Source organism: Aethalodelphis obliquidens, unplaced genomic scaffold, assembly GCF_003676395.1.
Source record: "Aethalodelphis obliquidens isolate GAN/ISIS:26980383/991018 unplaced genomic scaffold, ASM367639v1 scaffold3, whole genome shotgun sequence".
Classification (NCBI taxonomy): domain Eukaryota; kingdom Metazoa; phylum Chordata; class Mammalia; order Artiodactyla; family Delphinidae; genus Aethalodelphis; species Aethalodelphis obliquidens.
In genome coordinates, this window is record NW_020837947.1 from 35,449,456 (window position 1) to 35,472,109 (window position 22,654).

The 22,654-nt window shown below is 41.0% G+C and overlaps 1 protein-coding gene across 8 annotated transcripts in view; it reads right to left on the bottom strand.

The window, feature by feature from the left end:
* Window positions 1-3,898: 3,898 nt before the first annotated feature.
* The window catches only part of TRMT11 (tRNA methyltransferase 11), a 71,398-nt gene continuing 52,642 nt past the window's right edge, over window positions 3,899-22,654 (bottom strand). For 4 of the 8 annotated variants that reach the window (XM_027087027.1, XM_027087051.1, XM_027087071.1 and 1 more), the window contains one exon: window positions 13,712-13,989. In XM_027087027.1, coding sequence (XP_026942828.1) covers window positions 13,858-13,989 — 132 coding nt within the window. In that variant the 3' untranslated portion in view covers window positions 13,712-13,857. Of the gene's footprint in view, window positions 5,791-13,703; window positions 19,277-21,403; window positions 21,579-22,654 lie in introns of those variants that run through there. The other 4 variants (XR_003428720.1, XR_003428719.1, XM_027087045.1 and 1 more) reach the window with 4 other exon arrangements.

Genomic DNA, 22,654 nt, shown 5'->3' on the forward strand with positions numbered 1-22,654 from the left:
ACCTCTGGGATCTTTCTGGGCCCAGAATCTTAAAAGTGAAGAGAAACTTAGAAATCTAGTAGCTAACCCTGTTTACAGTACAGCTGTTACCTGCCACATCTGTGGCCATCAACAGGGAGACAGAGTGGTGCTGATAGACAGCAGAGGTGCAAGGACCCAATAAATCCAGAGGCATAGAAGGGAATAACCTCAATACCCAAGGTAGGCTCCTAGACCCATCTGAGGCACAATAACAAAAATCCATCCAGCTCCATCATCTGCACTGGACATGTCCTTTTGAAATACTACTGGGGAGATGCAGCTGCCCAGCTAAGCCTCTCAATCCTCACCTGCCCTTTAGCAAAGATGCTCTAGTAGAAAGACTTTGAAGACAACCAGGGCCATAAGGAGGTAATCTCTTAGGCCACTAGGGCTTGACCTATGTGCCTTGAGTTCCATTGCTGTGAAAAAGCTAAAACCATCTCACATACAGATGGCAGGTTTGATTGCCTGAAGACAGTGGTGTAAATGACACATTTTCTGTGTTTTTCCTGAAGACTAATTGCTCCCTGCACAGAAGCATTTTAACTATTTTAATTATCACCAAACCCATTACAAAACTCCTGGTGTCTATGCATTTAAAGCAACTTTAACCAAGCTTGTTTTGTTCACTGGTCACTATGATTTCTCCTAGAATTACAGTGTTCAGACCTCTGATTTATATTCAACACTGACCAAAAAGCCACCAATCCCTTCCAATCAGTGGGGACTCTAAACTTCTCCAGAGATCCCCTAACAGAGCAAGGAATAGAAACAGTATGTCCACCCAGATATCCCAATATGATTCACCAAAAGACTCTCCTTGAAAAGTATCTGATTTTTCCCTAATATATGGAAGATAAATAACTTCAAAGAAAACTTAACACATAAGACTTAATTCCTAGCATCCGAAAGTCAAGACATAAACCACAGACACCATCAGACAGTTACCTGTGGAATAAACTTTATTTCCTGCCACAGAGGGATGGAGAAGAGTAAAGAGGGAGATAGGGGGCAGTAAAGTCTTGCAACCTTGGACACTCTCCCAGGCATCCTGGGGCTTTGCTTAGGCTGCTTTGTAAAGGAAAATTAATGCTCAAAACAAGTTTATCATTTATTGAGTATGTACATATTAATAATGCTCTTAAAAAAAAAAGAAGTCTATGAAGGGCATAAGATGAGGGATCCTTTGATAAAATGGCACCAGAATTCACTGACCAGAGGACAGCGGTCTCGTCCACATAACTGCAGGGCTATTTGTCACTACACAAGGCTCAGTGGGCTGCCTACCCGGAGCTGCTATCTGCACTAGACACAGCCTTTCCGGGGCCAGGTGCAGGCACACACACATCAAAGCCCGCCTTATCTCCGTCCCTGCTTCTTATCTTCTGTGGATAAACAAGGGCTCCAGCCCGGGCTCTCAGGCCAAGTCCCCTTCACACATGCACATTCAACGGCACACCGAGTCCGCATTCCTTCCAGAAGTACAACTTCCTCCCAAGTAAAGGGCACGCTTTGCCTCAGGGAGGATGGTGACCTCCACCCTAAAGAGACAGTCCTCCAGCAATCTATTTTTTCTCCCAAACCCACATGTTTTTCAAAGTAACCTTGACCAAATCTTTTCTCGATTGGAAACCACTCCACGGACCAGAAAGGAATCAAGCAGCCCAGGAAATAAGCCTCAGCTGATCCCAAAGGTGGCCGATCAGGCAGCTAACAAAAGGAGTCGCATTCTTTGCTTAGTTATGCACCTAAGAAAGGGCACTGCCTCCACTAGTTCATGGGAGGACTCAAGAAAGAATCTGAAAATTGACAGGAAATAAATCTATCCTTTACCTTTCCCTACTGAGCCCAACAGCCCCTCTGCGTCTCTTCATTGGAAGTTTTGAAATCAAGTGAAAGACTTTTTTGGATGATAGCCTGCAGGATTTGACTCTCTCCCATGACAAATATGCCTGACGGGTTTAGCTTTAGGCTCTGGGTTTTCTCTTCCCTTAAAGAACAATCTTTTAAAATGCATTTATACACATCACGTCAATAGACTCTCATTCCAAGGGAGATAGATAAGGAAACATTATTATTATTTTTAGGTTAACAATGAGAAGTAGACACAGATGAAGTCAGAGCTGTCCTGATGGTGCTGGGAGGGACCCTCTCACTTCTGGTTCTTTTGTTACCGGCAAAGCCCATCAACAATTCCTGGGAAATAAAAATAGAATCCAGGTAATAAAGTCTAACCTTTTGTTTTTCCTTTTCCTTTGTGCTTGGTCTAGTCTCACTTGCTCACAGGCTGCCGCGTGCAGAGGCCTTGCCCGGCCCTTCAGACCAGAGTTCCCGGTGACAAAAGGCTTCGCAAACACCTCATTCGGGGACCTTGGGCAGAAGCGCTGCGCTCGACACCACAATTCAAGATGGCGGCCGGCGTGTGCAGAAACGCTGCCCGCCCCGCCCACCCCACCCCCCGTCCCCGCCCCCGTTCCCGCCCCGCGACCTGGAGCCCCAGCAGCATAGTGGCGCCTGCGCCAGTGCCCGACCTGTGAGAGCTCTGCTCCACCCCCTACCCCGGCCAGGAGAACCCTGTAAAGCAGCCCGGATCAAGGCCTGTCAGGGAGGGCGTGGACTCTAGAGCACGAGCTCTCACCTCTCCAGTCTCTGATCAAAGAATAAAACTGTCCTTTGCTTCTGAACCGAACTCGGTCTCTTTCTATTAGCTCAAACGACACCGGGCAGGAAGACGCTTGTTGGGGCCCAACTAGAAAGGGTCGGTCACACTTTGTTCCTGCCATGTTCCACATGTGTGTTGCAATGATGGCTTCACATTTGGACTATCCTATGTTGTTTGACATTGAGCTAAGCCATCTGTGACAGTGGTTGTCTCCAGGGCAGGGAGCTGGGTGGCTGAGGCACCCACTGGGAGGGAAAGAGGGGAGAGGGAAACTTTTCACTGGGTATATCCTTTTAAGCTGTTTTGGATTTTAAACCATGTAAACTTATTGCCTATTCACCAAATTTTAAAAAAATGTTTAAAGGACTGTGGAACTTTATAGAACACAGAGGAAGCATGAAAAAGATAACTGTAGAGCTTTATAGGAGGAAACATGAACATTTAAAGAAAATGGTTAAGGGATGAAAAGAAATATACACTAAGGGACTTCCCTGGCACTCCAGTGGTTAAGACTCCACGCTCCCAATGCAGGGGGCATGGGTTTGATCCTTGGTCGGGGAACTAAGGTCCCACATGCCCCACGGTGCAGCCCAAAAAAAGAAATATACACTAAAGGAGAAAATTTTTCAATTCTTTTAAGACTGACTATATCTCCCAGCCTATCTCCCCACCATTCCTAACCTCACTAGTTCCTCAGCAAGAGAACAGTATTATACTGAAAGTGGCACAGTCTAGCTTTGTGTTTGATATTTTTGCTTTTTTTTTTTTTAAGTACCAGAGTTTGGAACTCAGAATATGATTTTTAATAGTGTAACAAAAATTAGCTTAACCAAAGACTATGTATATAGCTTCTCAGCCCAAGAAACAGGCTTTTTATCATCTTTTTATCCAAGGTGGTTGGTATACATCAGGCATTCAGTAAATGTTGAAGGAGAAGCAAGAAGGGAATGATAGAGGGAGGGGACTGGAGAGGAAAGAAGGATGACAAACAAATGCCCTCCCTCTCATCTTCGTTACTGACGGGTTTTTAAAGGGTTATAAGAATTTGGTGACTCAAAAAAAAAAAAAAAGACTGTATGCTCTGGGTAGGCTACTTCAAGGAGATGGGAAAGACAAGTGCTCAGGGTTCTGAACCATTTTCCTTCAGGGAACACTACAGGTCTTAGATATCAGAACAATGGACCCCAAGGCAAAGCTCTGAAACAAGCAACAGTGTTTGAATCACAAACCGTTTTTTATTTATGAGAGATTCCTTGAGGTTGATCAATAAAATATCCTTTATGTCTATTGCTAGGATTCCAAAATCATGACACTTCAACAGCTCATTTGTCTTGGAGTGAAGAAGCAGCTCCCCGGAGACAGGGTTTGTGTTTGTCCTTGGAAATAAGGACAAACAAGAGCCAGCAACTCAGGAGTCTTTATTTTTGTCAGCTTGCTCTTCTGCAAGCTTACACCGTCAGCACTGTGTGAAGAGTGAAACCAATAAAAAGCATCTCGCTCAATGCAGGAGGCCAACTCAAGACTGTTTCTCAGCTCTGAAGCAAGTGTCTGTCAGTCAGGGTCAGGGAGGTTTCTGCTGCATTTAGGTGGGAAATCTTTCACACAGTGTAACTGGGAGCCTAAGAAGGGAGCCTAAGATGAAGAAACTGAGGCTCCCAGGTAGTAATGCTTTGCTTCAGGCCGCCTTAAGTATGTGGCTTGCCCCACTGAACGGTCATTAACTGAGACCCAGAACCAAGAAAGGAACAGACCCTAGAGCAGTGGCAAAGCCACAAACTCCACCACCATAGGACCTTTGTCAAGCATCTCAGCCACAGGGTGCCATTTTGCAAGAAGCTACAACTTCCTAAAGAGCCTTGACAACAGCATAAAGGGAACAATCCTCGTAGGGAGGAAACTTCTCCCAGTTCAGGTCCAAACTCTGTAGAAAGGCATGTAAGTCCTTTATGATCTGGCCCTCATTTCCTCTCCAGCTTCATTTCTTCTCTTCACCCAACACTTTTAGTTTAGCTCCAAGTATCCAAACTACTTTAATTGTTATCCAAATGTGCTTTTCCCTCTGCCTCGAATCCCCCTCTCGCCCTCACACAACCTGACGTCAGCTGGCAACTTGCACTGCTTCTTCTTCAGGAGTCTACTTAGATGTCACCCTCTCCCACCCCTTATATTTTAAAATGTAGATTTTATGATTATTCAAGTAAGCTGAGACCAACAGATTAGAATATGATTGCCATTGAAAAGATAGCTTGCTCCTCAAAGTTCCCCAAAGACAGCATGTCTTGCCATGCAGGGGCACACAGGTTGGTCAGAAGGCAGAGGGGAGCTCTGGGAAAATGTGGGCAAGAGCCTTTACTGGGGTTCCCACAGGAACAAACTGTGAAGTAGGGTAAGCAGGCTTGGGATTGGCTAGTTTGAATAGTTTCAGTGGGCTCTGGGGTGTAGGGTCTGTCCTTAATTGTCTGTATCTGGCCCTTGAGTGATTATGACATGGGAATAGTGGCCCAGAGTGTAAGGGGCTGAGAGAGGACGTAGGGGTATATGGGCTCTGAGCTGCTTAGTCTGCATATGAGCGACACACTAGCAGGCGAGTCCTTCACCGTCTCTAGGAATTGGCTGGCCCTGGAAGGAGCAGTCTCTCCAAGATCAGCAAGGTCCCACATGTCAAAATATCAGAAACACATGGTTAATACACCCTACACTATTCGAAGTGGTTAAATGCTCCTCTTATATTCACCATGGACTAATGCTCTGGTAAGACTGGTGACTATTTGAATTGACTACTTACCTCCTTGTTTACTACCACTTGTATAGCCCCACCGGCTATAAGCTCATTGAGGACAGGGGCTGTGTCTTTTTCATTGCTAAGAATGGCAACAAAGTATACAGAGATCAACTTGATAGGCTTCGAGGTCTAACCCTTGGTTCTGGTGCACTAGGTGACATCACCTGCTGCAGGACTGAGTCTCCTGGACCACTCACAGCTCGTGGAAACGTGTCATGTCTTCTCCAAGAAGCCTTGCTCATTACACAGCACTCATCTTGCCCTTCTTTCCTCAGGAACCCACTTAGCATCATGCAAGTTGCTCTCTTCGGGTTTAGAAGCCAGACTGGAGGCAAAAACAAAGTTCTGTTGTTTTCAGGTTCTTGATCTGTTTTTCCAAAACTAAGAAAGAAAACAAGCTAACAAAGGCATAAATCAAAAAATAAATTTTTATTCTCTATTTTGCTCCAAAAGATAAGACTGTTTGTAGAATTAAATGTCAAGGGATCTTATGACATTTCCTGGCAGAATTTGTGTGAAGCTTTCGACCAGTTAGTTTAATCCAAATTAGTAGGAGCTTCAGAAAAGGTTTTTGGCCCATCCTCAGCTGGGAAGAGGTTTTGTCATGAACTCTGCCAAATGCGTAAGTATATATATAAAAAGGGAGTAGAGGGAAATCAGGATTTTGGCCCAACTTTTTTTAATAACGAAGAAACAAACAAAACGCCCAGTTTAATTAAAAATTTCCCCATTCTGGCCTACCCTGCAATTTTTATGTTGCTACCCAAAAGTTATTACATAGTTACTTAAAAAAGAGAAAGGGGAAGTATTTTTAATTTTAAAGGATAAGGAGAAGAGTGAAAAAAACTCTTGAGTTTTTCTTTTTCTACATCCAGAGTTCAAACAGCATGGCCTGTGTTTCTTTAGCAGGTTTCTCTTAGAGGCAACTAACAGCAGCCTATCGGATTTTAAAGTTCTAATTCTACGATGAGGCTCACTGATGTATACAACAAATGGAGTGCGTGCACCCATGCAGTCGGACAGAAGCACATCACCCCAAAGCCAGTGTTGCTCTCTGCGGCTTCTAGTAGTACAACATAGTAATTTCATCTCATTAGTAACTCGAATATAAATTTCTTGTAATAACTTTGGAATTGCCTGATCCAGTCCCATGGGTATTGGGTCGTGCCAATTCTCTTTGCTAAACATATATATCATGCAGGAGGACAAGGCAACAGAAGGAACCTTAGCTCTGTATGGGGTATGCTAGCTCAGTAGTTCTTTGTCTCACGCAGGGATCTTCTGCTCCTCACGTTTGCAATCACTATCCAGCTTCGGTCTTGAATACTCAACAGCCTGCTGTACAGGTCTCTGTGCCTGTTCCATAGGCTTCTCATGTTCAGGATGTCTGTCCGATCCTAAACACATCCTCTTTCCACTATTTTCTATTCCAGTTTGTGGCATGCCATCCATGCAGTCACCCAGTTGGAACCCTGGATATCATCCATTACTCATCCCTGTGCCCAGTCAATCACCAAGACATGCTCATTTCATCTTCCTAATATTCTCCATTCAATCTTTACCACCACTGCTCTAGTTGAGATCCTTACATCTCTAACCTGGATGGATGACTGCAACAACCTTCTGACAAACATCCCAGCTTCTAGTGTATCTCCCTTCACTCCAAACTATTACCACTGGAGTGATGGTGATAGACCAAGCCTGATAATATCTCCTTCCCACTAAAAATCCTGAGGTAGCTTCCCTTCCTCCCCCAGAGCAGAGGGAGGCAAGGTACAAACCCCTCCTGCCATAATCTCTAGCCTTACTTTGTTGATTCCCAGGTCACACATCACCCTTCAGTGATTCTAAACCACATGTAGCTCCCCTACGCACCATGCTCTTTCTATGCCCTGGCATCAACCAATCACCAGCAGGCAAGCCTTAGAACATGTATCATAGAGAAAATAGAGTAGCACATATAACTGCTACAGGGAAAAGCAGTTACCATTAAAATAAAATAGAAGACAATTTTTGTTTACATTTTTTGAGATCTAGAGGAAAATGTAGGGAGAAGAAAATTAAAGATAATAAATCAGATGAAATATTGATTATCCGGCTTCAACATCAATAATAAAGCATTAGGTAGAGGAGTCCTTTTGGACCGGATTGTCACAGCTCCCTCTTTGGTGCTGGTTTTGGAAACCTTCCCAGCCTGAGACTCAAGCTATTAATCAACAACTGTCTCTGAGTTGAAACCCACCAAAAGACTTAGGTGTCTGACAAAGGACAAAACACTGCACTAGTCAGAGCCAGCTCTGGAGCAATGTACTAAGCCTTTCTGAGAAGGCTTGGTAAATGACTGCCAGAGAAAACACAGAACAATGTAGAGAAAATTTCCAGAGCTCAAAAATTCCAGATGCCTGTGTCTGGTAGGGAGCATGGAAAGTCTACCAGATACCTTGACTATCAGCCCATGGTCGAGTGGCTTTTGCAATGAAAGGTATAATGCCGTTGTCATACCAAATACCAAATGGTCCAGAAAGCCAAACATGTGACACGAATTAGTCTCAAGGGCCAAAGTGACGTGGCTGGAGTCAACTAGAGAACAACACTGTTGTAACCCGAGAAAGCGCCAACAGCTCTGAGAGTGGGGCAAAGATCTAAAATAATCAATCTGCCAGAAGCAGGCTGGACAACACTCCATGCAATGTGGTCTCCTTCACCACAAGGCAATCAGTCTACCTTTGGCAGGAGTCACAAGTCTGGCAGCAAATGGTAACTCTGCATCAGAAACATAGTCCTTTACTTTGTGTCCTGTCTATACAATGGTGGATGTGCTGCCACGTGTGGGACAATGATGGCAATCTGGGTGGTGCCAGCCCAACCAACAGCTTTACTCTAGTTGGTCTCATCAGAGAATGACCCAGACAGCTCTGTCGGCAGCCACAGTCTGTTTCTACTATTTGTAGCCCCTAAGGAAGGGTATCTTTAATCAGCTAATCTGTAGTTTCCCAAGTGACAGAACAAACCGTAGGTCATTAGCAACAGCCTAAAAGTCAGTAAAAATATAACAAGGCTCAGCAAAGAGGGTATTGGCTGGAGTTATGAGAATAGCTTTTTCTGCCCATGGGCCAGGCCAGCCACATCCGTTTTCAGGTCTGTGTACCTGGCGCTGAGATCGAGCAGCCACGGCAGTCCAACACCACTGGGTTTCAGTTTGGCCAATCCATCAGTGAACGAGGCAGAAGGCATTTAGAGCAATCTCCTGATTGTAACCTAAATGTATTTTTAGCCCACCCTAAATGCAACCTTTATGAATCAAGGACACCATTGAGCCACTCCCTTTGTTTCAGGCAGTGGAATGGGGGGTAAAACTTTCCCCAAACGGATAGCTGGCACCTTTTCATCTAAATTCAAGATGCAACAAGGGCTAAGCCAGCTGCATTCTTGAATATACCAATTCCATTGGACAAGTGAGGCTTGTTGGGCCCTTCTATCTTGGTAGTTGTGAGTCTGTCTGATCCACTCCACTTTGGAAGTATCAGGTTGGATGGCTCAGGTGTTCAGTTTTGAAAAGAGCCCAGTAGTTAGCTAATAGTTAGCAGACTATTAGCTAGAATAGCCTTCTTCCCTTTTCAGAAGAGGGAGGAGGCAGGGGAGGTGGAGACACTACCTTTATCTTTCAAGGGTGCTCACACCCCACCAAAAGACGGTCTACGATGCAGGGGGTCAGTGCCCCCCTTAGTAAGGTGTACAGAAACGCAAGGCATCTATGGAGAACTGTCTCCCAAGAGGTAAAAACTATAGAAAAATAATGCAAAAAGAAGTTTTGCTGTTTGTGCTGGAAGCACTCAGACTTGTGGTGAGATACTCCAGCCCATGATTTATAAATAAACAGATATTAAAGAGGTTTTACAGATTTTTAAAGCTCATCAATACCAGCTCTGACCATCCTGATCCACTTCACGAATGTACAACACATTAGATACAATACTTGGGCAGCCCATCAAAGCCCAACCCAAGTACCATTTCATTTCCAATTTTAATTTTCTCCTCAGCCATTTTAAAAATCTGACTAATTTCACACATAAGCCCAGCTAATCTCCACTGCTGGATGTTAGACAAAATAGAGTTCTTCTGATAAGCCCTCAGGAGAAAGTCAGGAAGGCTTGATTAAAGGAGAGATTTTAAAGTCATAGAGGTCAAAGCAGATTCCTTTTTAGGTGATTCAGTTTGGCATCACGGCGATATAATTATCTTAGTAAGAACATTCAAATTCTAGAACAAAAATATACTAAGCACGTCCTAATGTCCCAAGAAATAGGGCTAGCAGTTACATAAAGTGAAGCTGGCTTATCTTAACATTCATCTTTTAAGCCTATTTTGTTCCATGGCCCAGGCTTCTTAAGAGACTGCCATGAGAATTTAGCCTCCATCCCCCTAAGAGCCTGTCTACAATGGCTTATAAAGCAAGGGATAAGAGCCAAATTCCAGGTTGGCCTCAGTTATGTCTAAATGTCAACTTGCTTATCCCACATAGTGAAACATATGAACATCCTGAGGCAGACCTCTATTAAGGGAATAGAGTCAGGTTTGCCCAAAGAACATCAGGAATGTGCTGTCTCCATGATGCTATGGCTAGATAGAATCGCAGATATGTTTATCATTCCATTACAATTCTTTACACTCTAGACCTTATGTTCTTAAACCACTCTGTTTTAGAGACGATCTCAATGTTTTAGTAAAGTACAAACATCATCAGTCTAGTGTTATTGTGTCCATGTGTATGTTCTGGATTAAGGCACTTTTTTTTTTTTTTGGTTTGGATTACAAACCACATTACTTGATAAATATCTGAGAAAAATGGGAGTGGGTGAGTTGGAAATCAAAGTAGACTTCACTTATTCTATGAATACAATCCTTCTAAGACAGAAAGATTCTTACAAGTGTTTAGTTTTCTAAATAACTTTGTAATGGAGAAAACCCATGCTCTTGTAAAAAGAGCCAAAGTCCTTATTCTGGTATAATTTACTCCCTTTTGGTCAAACAGGCAAATCAACAATAAGGTCATCAATATTCTCAGCAACACCAACCTCCATTTCTACCCCTATGTTCCATTAATGAATTTATACAGGGCCAGTGCCTTGTTTAGTATTAGAACCATGAACATCAGCTTAGTTCCACTGTGGTTTTACAAGGGAGATTAGAATGGTGTAGAAAGATCATTTCCCCCCAAAAATGTCACCTTTGATTTTCAACACATAATGTTTTATTACATATCTCTTTAGATTAGCAATACTTGATAATATTTCCAGCATGGGTTAGTTCTCTTAACCCAAAACGACTAAGGCCTTTGATTCAAGAGTCAGATTTGCTTATATTGGCATCTAGATAACACAAACTTAACATCTAATTTCCTGATGTTAAAAAAAAAAAACTCATCCCTGATTGTTTAATTATAAGAGTATAAAACATATTACCTTAAAAGTTGTTTCTGTCCCAAACTTTTAAAGCACATTTTTCATCCACTAATGTAAACACATTCACTACAATGCATTTGGTATGTTAACTCATACTCTACTTTTCCCTACCGAACTTGAAATAAAGTTCTTTAGTTGTAATCACCATTCTTCTTAAATATGTAGGGTATATCAATTTTTTTTTTTTTTTTTTTTTTTTTTTTGCGGTACGTGGGCCTCTCACTGTTGTGGCCTCTCCCGTTGCGGAGCAAAGGCTCCGGACGCGCAGGCTCAGCGGCCATGGCTCACAGGCCCAGCCACTCTGTGGCATATGGGATCTCGCCGGACCGGGGCATGAACCCGTGTCCCCTGCATCGGCAGGCGGACTTTCAACCACTGCGCCACCAGAGAAGCCTTGAATTTTTTTTTTCTTTTTTCTTTTTTTTTTCGGTACGTGGGCCTCTCACTGTTGTGGCCTCTCCCTCTGCAGAGCACAGGCTCCGGACGCGCAGGCTCAGCGGCCATGGCTCACGGGCCCAGCCGCTCCGTGGCATGTGGGATCTTCACGGACCGGGGCGCGAACCCGTGTCCCCTGCATCAGCAGGCGGACTCTCAACCACTGCGCCACCAGGGAAGCCCAGTCCTGAATTTTAAGTGAGTTTCCACCATAAGGAAATAATGGTAACACTGACTTACCTCCCAGAGTTTAAACAGTTTGAAAATGTTTCATTGCTCAATCTCTGTACTTAAAGAATTAGTCATAAGGAAGTTAGTGGCGAACAGGCCTAAACCTGGGTCACCTTGGGCAGGAAGTGGCTAGAAATTTGTAGCAGATTTTAAACTTTGGCTAAATACCCCAAAGACCTCCTATTCCACTATTCCTTCCCAACTATCACAGCAAAAAAAAAAAAAAAAAAAAAAATCCACCAGAATGGATGGGAAGGAGGTTACTTATGATGAAACACCACCAAGATGGTTACATCCGTAACCGTCTGCATTTTATGGATGTTTTAATATATGCCAGAAACAAAATTATAGAGTCTGTCATATTATAAACATTAAATAGGCCAGCCCACAGACCACCTAGGGTTCACTCACAGATTACACTGTAAATTCATACTACAGGACTACCTAAAATGTAGGCATTTTGCTAGGTGATATTCCTGCCAGTAAGTGCATGAGGAATACACATAAAACTAAAGCAATCCCAGAAATGATCTTCTCCAACTTATGCAGAAGTAGTAAGATCCTGATGCCAGAAAATAAAGTCTCTTTTTTTTAGACTAAGAGGACGTGTTACCTGCACTAAAATCAAAATCGGTTGAAAGTGATCGGGTTTCTTTTTCACTTCTGAGTACTAACCTCAAAACAACTGCACAAATTCACACTCTGAGTCCGGTGACATTTCAGGAATGGGAGACTGAACTTATTGATATATATGAAAATAAACCTCACAACAATGAAGAATTAAAGATTAGAAGGCCTCCACTAATGGTAATAAGAAATAATTTGAAATATATTTTTTTAATGTTGGATAATTTTTAAGAACAAAGTGACTAAAATTAATGTTGCAACTTTTCCAGATCTAATTTGGAACTAATTTGGACTAATTTTTGTGACAACCAAAAAATGGGGCAAGGCTAAAATCTCATTCCAAATTTAGTCAGCTACAAAGTTTCAAACTCACCGCCCATATAACCTCAAAAAATTTTAAATAAGTCAGTTTACAACAGAAATACTGAAAATAAATCATCCTTGAATACTTTTAGATTTTCCCCAGTGTACCACAAATCACATCCAGAAACCAAAACAAAACAATCACTGAAATGTTTGAGATCTGCTGCTGAAATTCAGAGCTGCAGGACAAGAAAAGGAGGGAGAACTAGGCGGATGGCCTGCTCTCTCTCTCTCTGCTTGGGCAGCACTGGTCTTCCGGAGGTCCTAAGCTATGCACATTCAAAGTGCGAGTCCATAAAAGCCAGCAGTAACACTAAAATAATAATAATAGCATAAATAAAAATAGGCTCTGGTTAAAGAGAGAGGATTCGTTTACTGCTGTCCTGCTGAGGTACTTTGACCACCGAGAGCAGGAAAGCTATTAGCATCCTGAATTAATGGGTAGAGTGGTTTTCAAACAAGATATTTTCATGATGGACACAATGTGGACTCAGCAAAGTTTCTCCTTCAAGAAAATACAGCTTCTATTTCAAAGAGCTCTGATTAGACTTAATGCCATTAGGGAACCATCAAGGATTTGTGTTGTTGTTACTGCTTTTAACTATCAGTTACTTTCTAAACCAAAAATTGTGGGTAGTTAACTTGACCGACAGTCAAGGTTTAGGAATGCAGAAGCAAATCCAAGGTACAGACGAGCTTCAGATGTGGATAGGCCTCAAGGAGTTTGGAATCTTTTTAGGTTGTCAGGTCCTAGCCTTTCTCATCATCAACATTATCATTGTGTTACTAACTTGTCTGGGATTTATAAATAAAAATTCATTTCCTTCATCACATCCCCTCTGTATACTACACGATTTTAGGAATCCTCAGTAAGCTTTATTAGTGACAATGTAAAACAATTACAATCAAAACCAAAATTAAACAAGCCTACCTAATGAATAAATTCTCAAACACTATTAATGCCTATAACATATCCAGCAGATATCTGTTTAAAAAGTCAACACCATTTGTAAATTAATTACCAAAAATATAACTGTTTTCAATTTCCATAATACTTGAAAGCATAAATATAAAGTTCAAAAGACCACATACAACAGAAGAGTCTATAAAACAAAGCTAACGTTAAAAGAATTGTTCAGTTGACTTTATAGCATTTATTTTGTTATATAAAATTATTTAAAACAGTACATTTTCTGTATCATACATGAAAGTTCACATCCAGATGTCTTTTCTATCAAATCCTTATTCTTTCTCCATTGTCAAAATCCTAATTTTCATTCCTGGCTAGATTTTTCTTCCTTGGCAATTCTTTTTGTTACCCCACTGAAATATTTCTCACGGAAGGAATTATGACCTTGGTACGGCAGAAAGTGATCACTCAGCAGATGTGAATACTGGTCCCGGTTCTGGTTGGTTGGAAAATACAGAAAATAAAGATGTTTGAGTTGTTTCTTTCGTTAGCCTGCAACCAAAGCAGTCATTTACTTTAAGCAAAATCTCACTCTCTGGTACACAGTTGTCTTCCTTTATTACATGAACAAGAAATACACCACCACTTTATATCTGTATCATGCTTGGGTATCCAAAGTGTTTTCACTTACTTCACCTCATCTGATCCACACAACAGTCCTCTGGACAGAGAAGACAAAAACTTTTACTGGGAAAACAGAGACCCAGGGAATGCAAAGAGAATCATCCAGGCAACTCGAGTTGGGACAACCACCTGCATCTTCCGATTCCTAGTTCAGCACAAACTGAAACCGTCTTTGACTATAAGAATTATCAAGCAAGGAAGCTTCTACTCCAATGGTGTACAACAACAAATTATTACATTTGTATGATGTCATACAGATCAGTAAAACTGTTTGGGAGTACATGCACGTTCAGTTAATGAAATAAACTATTCCTGGCAACTTTAAGTAACCTCAGTAGATGAAGATACAGGATAAACAAGTGATTTTCACACTTTTAGACTTCAGAGACAGGTGAGGACTAGTGCTTAGACTGACATTTGGAAACTGGAAATATTAACCTGGGCTAAAATGTCATGTTTCAGCTTAGAAAATTGAGGATAAGAAGACTGACAGACAACATTGAAACATCAGCTTCTCAGCCAATTTCACTAGCCACCTTAAACTGTGAAAAAAAATCTAATTAGAAATAAAATCTCATTTCCCATGCATTTCTGTAAATTCATATTCAAATGTACAGGGATTAATGTGATTCTGAGAATAGACGGGAGACATAATTAGAAAATATGAAGCCTAATTATTTATCGGTTTCAGTATCAAAATGATATCTACAAATATATCTGGAATATAACAATCCTCAAAATAGTTTTGTATTTTTCCTCATTCCTGTATGAGATGAATACTTTCATTCTCTCCCTCATATCTAATATTAATAAAAGCCCAGGTTTAGCCAAAATAAAATTATGTTGGCTGATTTGTTTATTCAGAAACTATTTTGCCCCAGAATGTTTTTTTTAAATTACACAAAAAAAGAAATTATTAAACATGCCCAGATTTCCTGATTCATTTAAAAAGAAAAAAAGTGGCTATTTAAATTTTATGGCACTAAGTATACTACAGTTCCAAATTCTTGCAAGCACGTGAAAGCATGCCAATGGTTACTAACTTCAAGCTATATAATCCCCAAAAGATAAAAAGTTAAAGAATACCAAATGAAAGGTAGTATTTATGGGGTATTTATTATGGGCCAAAAACCATCCTAAATGCTTTACATGCACTATCTAATACAAACTCATCAGCTCTAAGAGATAAGTACACTCTTATTACCATCTACAGATGAGGAGTTATTTAAGAGTACAAGCACAAGATAATACAGCTGGTAAGTGACAGAGCTAGGATTTGAACACAGGTCTACCAGACCCAGGGACTACACCCTTTAACTATAACATAATGAGGTTTTTTTCCCCAAAAGAGCTAACTCTTGCCTCAACTCAAGAAGAAGGAGTATCTCAGGGAATAAACATGTGATGAACAAAGGCTCCCCAGAAAGGAAGAGACCTGGATCAGAAATGCTATTAACTTTGGTCTAGTAACTAAGAGGATTATTTCAATGATACAAAATTTTCATACTAGAAGGAGATATAAGGAGCCACAGGATGCCTGAGGGATACCATAACCCTAGCAGTACTGTCGACTGGACAGGAGGACTCAATGTCCACATCTCCAGACTGGGCCTGGGAGAGCAGCAATACAGGATGATGGTCCAGCATTTAGCCTTGCCTTGTGCATGGCAACTTTTATCAGAAGTCTGACTGAAGAGTCATAGGAAAGGAAGGGATTTGCCATCATCTGCTCTTCCAGGCGTTCTACATTCTGTCCTTATATCAAATAAGATCACTAGAAAACTTGCCTACTTTCTGAACTACATTACCTTAATCCTGGCAGAAATACCTTTACTTGGTTATATGTAAAGGTATGTCCAGATGTGACATCTCTCCTGCTACATTACTTCTCACAGCTCTTTGCATCATTCTCCACCCAGTCATCAAAATCAGAAACCTGGGTCAAATCGCTCTCCCTTTTCTTCTCACATTAAGTCAGTCCTAAAATCTTAGATTCTGCATCCTAAATTTCTCAAATCCACTCCTCCTCTTCACCCGTAACTCCACTATTATAGTTTAAGCCTTCCTCATCTCTCCTTGCTTTTTTCCTAAACTGCCAGTTGCCTTGCCTTTGTGGCTCCCTCTCTATTCTCCATAATGGGATCAAATGCAACTTATTAAAATGCAAATCTAATATTCCAGCATTCTGGCTAAAATCCAAACGGGTTCAAACTTTCCCCAATTCTGAGGCTTTTCCCTTAACATTTGGGAGTGAGATTCAATTGCACATCAGTTTGCTGAATGTCTTTTCACTTTCCTCTTCTGTACAAGAGGGATCAGAACACTGTCAGGCAATGAGATCCTTCCCAGCTTTGCCTTCTGTCCTCTCTTCTCCCTGTGACTCCTCTAAGCCATGCAAGAGCACCTCTACATCTCAAAATGCACTGCAGACTACTTCAGTGAATGTCCTGGGGCTGCAGTGGAATGACAGGACAGAAATGTGTGATCCCAGAGTGCTAGATTAAAAGGTAGAGGCATGGTAAGACAGCTGAAGACCAGGATGGGCCGGGGACTGACTCAGGCTCAGTTACTTGTGTGCCTAACCCACCTAAACTGCCAATTATGCAGCTCACTGGGGGAAGCAGGAGAGAAAAGCTGAAGCACAATAGAAGGTAGGTATCCTCATAGACAAAAGTGGGAGCTTAACCAAATAGCTTGTCTTTGACTTAAAGGATATACATAGGACAAACTGAGGATGAAGAAGAGACTATAAAGACCAGAGGCAGAGACTGAGAATGAACAGCAGAAACCTGGAAAACCCAAAAGTAATGATTAAAACCTATGCTAATTAATGTTTATCAAGAAAACATATACTACCTATGGCATTCTTTATCTAACTAGTTTAGACTTCAAGATTCGCTCAGAACATATAGTAGTAAAAGCAAAATAAGCCCCTAAAAGACCATATATTCAGTGCTACAGAGACCCAGTGACAGAGAAATACATGCTACAGGAAAAGTGGGGAAAGACTATTAACCTTCGAAATGCAACCTCTGGGGGCTGGTGGAAATGCTATTTATCTCCCAGGGAGTAGAGAAGAATCAATGTGAGGTATGTGTTTGGGTCCTATAGTGGAACGCCTCCTTCTATAAGACTGATTGCCCCCTAACTGTGAAATAAGACATTCATAACAAAAACTCCTGGAGAATCCAAAAGCTCCAAATCCCTTGTGCAGCCAGGGACCTGGCAAGAGCCGTTCTCTTACTAGCAGCGTTAAGTCCTGCTTCGGGATAAGCCAGACACTCCAGAGACTTTGGCTACCATTTTCATCTAGGTGGAAAAGATATGGTTCATAAAATGTTCCACATAAAACATTCAGTACATTTATGGTCCACATATTATCACATACATATCATATATGTAAATATCATTACCTATGAACAATACACATTTAACATATACTCTGGTCCTTATGAAAAATACCATTTGCAGCATTCAGAACTTATGTTAACGTGATGCTGAATAAAACGGCAAGCTCGCTCTTTTTTTCTCTTTTCCCTCTCTCTTTCATCCTATCTTTAGTTTAGTTTACCAGGGCTCACACTTGAGATGATGATATTCAACTCTACATATTTTTCATCACCTTTTGATAGCTCTTCTCTATTCACATTCCCTGCCCATCTCAACCAAGAATATCTGCAGATTTTTTTTTCAACTCAGTATCTCAAATGCCAAGGGTTTACTTAAAAGGAGAAGAGTATCCTCAAGCAACACAATGCTTGATATCCCTCACTAACTCAATCTTGCCCCAATGTTTGATTTCTGGTTTCTCTAACACTTCCAAATCTGTCTATCACTATCAGTCATGATATCATCTATGTATCATGAAACCTGAGTTCTGCCAATCTTTAGTAAGCAAGAAATACTTCATGGAAAATAAAAATACACAAAGAATTAGGAAATGCCAAGAAAGAAAACTATGGCAATGAAAGATTACAGACCACTTTTCCCAAATTTCATAACTACTGGTTAAATTTTGGCACATGGCAGTACTTAAGGAAATATGAATAAAATATTAAGATTGTTGATTACACTATCTACTGTTTATCATTTTTATAACCAGAAATCAAGAATTTCTGTAGGAAAATCTGTGCTAGCTACAGATGGCTACATAATGGAAATACACAGCTTTCAGACCTATCACTTAACTTTGTAAGACAAACAGCAATTGTAAATATGACAAGAAACATACAAGTTCTGATTCAAGAAAGCAACTGATACGTATTTGCAACTATGTGTTTTACATAAGTGAATTATTTAATTTTCTGCATCTTTTCACAGATTATTATCTAAATTTTGCAGATATGGAAAGAGACTAAAAGAGTCTAAATAATCTGCCACAAGTCACACATCTAGTAAGCAGTATTTCCAGAATTGTAGACTAGATCAGACTTCAAAGCTCATGCGTTTTCCATCACAGTTGTTTGTTTTTTTTTTTAAGTAGAAATTACATCAAAACAATGGTTAAAGAGTTAACTTCCCACATGGTAGATTAGTGGGTCGTTCAAAATGGAGTTTGACATTTAGAGGACATTCTTCACGGAACAGCAACATATTTGGTAGCACATATTTCAGATCTAAACTTTTAGACAGAACCCCTTTAACCACTGTCCCACCCAGCCAATTTCCTGTCCTATCAGTACTGCTAATTCTAAACATAAACCACTCGAGGAATTTTAACACACTTGCCAAAAAAAATCAAAGGAAGCTTTACAATTGGTAGTGTACTTTTATGTGTACAGTGCCCTCTGCTGGCTGAAGCAGATAAATCCTTCTGTATAGTATTTCCCGCTGTGGATAAAGATAGTTTAAAGCAGAGCTGACCATCATGCATCCGACTGTCAGGAGCGCTCTATTTCCCTCACCGTCTCTAAGTCCTGATTGCTGTAAACACCTAGAGTTACAGAGCAGCAACATGATGGCCATTTTCCTTCAGAGGGCACTGGCATTTATTCACACCATTTCCTTTTTAGAAGAATAGTGTGGAAATATACAAATACATATTTACCTTAGTGACTGTAAAGTGTATCATTGTCATTTATGTCCATTTGCAAATTATTCTCGAGAAAAATAAAGGAAAAGTACATAAACTAGACCTTATTCAAGTTAATCTCTATTTTTACAAATAACTCTACATCAAAAGTAGAGCATCAAAAAGAACACAGGAGACATTGAAAGGAAAGTACTTCAGCCACTTGTAATTTAATAAATGTTAATCTAAAGGGGAACAACTTTTCAAGAAAAGAAAAAAAACTGTATGTTTTGTAGTTACATCTGAAGCTGACACTTTTTTTTTTTTTTTGCGATACACGGGCCTCTCCCTGCCGTGGCCTCTCCCGTTGCGGAGCAGAGGCTCCGGACGCGCAGGCTCAGCAGCCATGGCTCACGGGCCCAGCCGCTCCGCGGCACGTGGGATCTTCCCGGACCGGGGCACGAACCCGCGTCCCCTGCATCGGCAGGCGGACTCAAACACTGCGCCACCAGGGAAGCCCTGAAGCTGACACTTTGAATGGAACGAATGACACTCTGGATTACACTGGGAGAATACATATATGTAAGAGCGTCCTGAACATCATAAAACTGCTCAGACTTTAAAGAAACTAAAGTTCACAACTCCATTTAGGTAAAACTATCCTTCTAATTAACTGCCTTCTCCCAGAAATCTGCCATTCTTTGTTATCATCTCCCTTAAACAGAAGGAAGGTGTTATGATTTTCCACAGTATGGCGATTCAGCTGCTTTTTTGGTTTGCTTCTCATGAGAAATGAGGCCTAGGTATGATAGGATTAAAATGTTTCTGTACCACTGACTTTTGAGGAGTGATATCAGGGTAATGATAAAATTCAGTGTATTTTGAAACAGAAAACTTTTAGCTAGCCTTAACTATCTATTCCTACTCTTCTTTCAAATGGATGATTTAAATGCTGTTGAATTTGATTGTTTTTTATTCTAGAGGGGCCCAAAACAATCACTGAACAATTACTATTCACTCCATAAATATTTACTGAGTGGTGAGCAAAACAGTCAAGCTCCATGAATTCACAGTTATATACTAGCGGGAAGAGACATTAAACAATGTATACCCAAACATGTATTTACAAACCATGATTAAACACTGGGAAGAAAAGGGTTACTATAAGAATATAAGGAGACACCTAGTTAGATGGGGGAGAAGAGAATGCATAAGAAAGGCTTCCCTAATGAAGTGACATTTATCTGAGACCTAAAGGATGAGTCAAATTTACTCATAGAAAGAGACCAGAAGAAAGCATTCTAGGGAACACAATGAGGGAGGAAACAATGTGAAAAGACTCAGACTTGAAAGAGGTAAGTACATTCTGGGAACTGAAAGCAGGCTAGTGTGGCTAAGGCTTGCAAAACTAAAGGGAAGGTGGCACAAAATGAAATTGGAGAGACAGGCCAGAAGTCTAAGATCAGGCCGGCCTTGAAGGTTATGTGAAGGACTCTGAATTTTAGTCTAAATTTCACAAAGTTATTGATGACTTTTAAGCAGGGGAGTTTCATTATCTGTTTACATTGTGAAAGATATTCCGGCTACCGTACAGGAAACGTCATGGTAGGAGAAATTCCAGAGGCAGGGAAACCAGCTGGAAGACTCCTGCAGTAGTCCAGGAAAGCGGCACTGCGCCATGTCCTTTGGGAAGTAGGGAGGACAGGTAAAGATACATGCACCTACTCAGCTACCCCAAGCCAGATTTCTAAAAGTTATCCTTAACTCTTGTCTCCCTTACCCCAATTATTCAATTAGTCCTTAGGTCCTGGCACATCTACCTCCCCTGAAGCTCTCAATTCCACTGTCTCGCCCACAATCTCCAGTTTCTACCTTTATTAGTTGACAGCCTCATCAGTTTCACGTGACCATGCCAGAAGCCTCCAGGCTGGTATCACAGGCATCTTTCCATAATAAAAACTTGCCTGCATGTTAAAGCCCGGGTGACCTTCCTAAAACAAGAACTTCTGCCACTCTACTAACTCACATTCCTCAGGGCTTGCCATCACCGATAGGATAAACTTGAAACTCTTTGGTATGTAAAGACCTTCAACACTAGGCAGGCCTTTGGTTTTCCACTTCTCAAGCCACTCCTCCCCACATACTTAGTATTTCAGTCATGCTTAAATGTCTAGGGTTCCCTGAATGCACCATAACCCCTCTCATGTCTCTGTACCTTTGCTGAAAATGTTGGTCTCTTGACTCAAGCACCATGTCCTCAGGTAGGCGCTCTCTGGTGTTCACAGAGCAATATGCACTGATCACTACAGAACCAAACACGTGATCACTACAGAACCAAACACGTGATGCTGGAATGGGTTGGGTCATCGTTTCTCCCACATGCAAGTTCTCTAAGGATGAGGACTATGTTTTATCAGTCTGTTCTGTCTCAACACATGACACAAATGGTCCCATAAATACATGCTGAGTGATGAAAGCCATGGCTTTCCCCTCAGGGAACATGCAATCAAATCAGAAAAAGAAAACATACTAAAATATGAAAAATACATGAATGTAAAAATCAGTAAAAGACAGTTTTCTCATTTCTCATACTACCTTTTCCATTCACTCTCAACAAAAACTTACATCTTTCTTTACAGAGAAAAAAAAAAGGAGTCATCAAGTATGAATTTTCTCAACTTCCTTGCCCCCAGTCCCCCTCTACTACAAACTGGATCCCCTTGCTTAACTCTACAGTCTGTCTCATCACTCCCAACCCACATTCTAACTGAAGCCAAAATTCTCTCTCACGGTATCCCTTTACTGCCAAAAGAGTTACTTTCAAAGAACCCCCCAACAATATACCTAAGAATAATCATCAATTTATAAAAATTACTGTTTAAAAACAAGAGCTTTCCCCTAGAAAGGTGTCACTTTGGGGATGAAGTTGAAAACCATCTGGAAGAAAACCAAATGGCTATTTTAATTATAGGTCAGGTTTAAGTTGTCCTTTCACTTACTGACAGCTCCTGATAATGAGATAATGATTTCTTCTACCTCACTAGTATTAACCTTAAGTCATTTATATTCTCAAAGTGGCAGCAGTTTATACAAAACAGCAGTTTCACTGCAAACACTTGAATACAAATGGCTTACGAAACTTATTCTATGATAAGTGGAAACCAATGATGCTGTCATCGTAAGTAAAAGCCAGCAAATTGGTGATGCTCACCTAATTCTGTCGAGGATTCATGAAATAGATTAAAGGTATAATACACATTCTTTAATAAGGTGAGAGGAAGAAGGCAAAGAGATGGAAGAGGAAAACAGTGAGTAGATTTTCCTTCTTATAATCAGCAGAGAGTGAAAATGAAATGTAAATGACAGTGCTGAACATAATGGACCTCAGTTCAGCTTCAGGGTAATTATCCATGTCCGGCTTTTGTTTAAAAATCCTGCTCCCCTTATCAAAGCTTCCCAGTGTTCT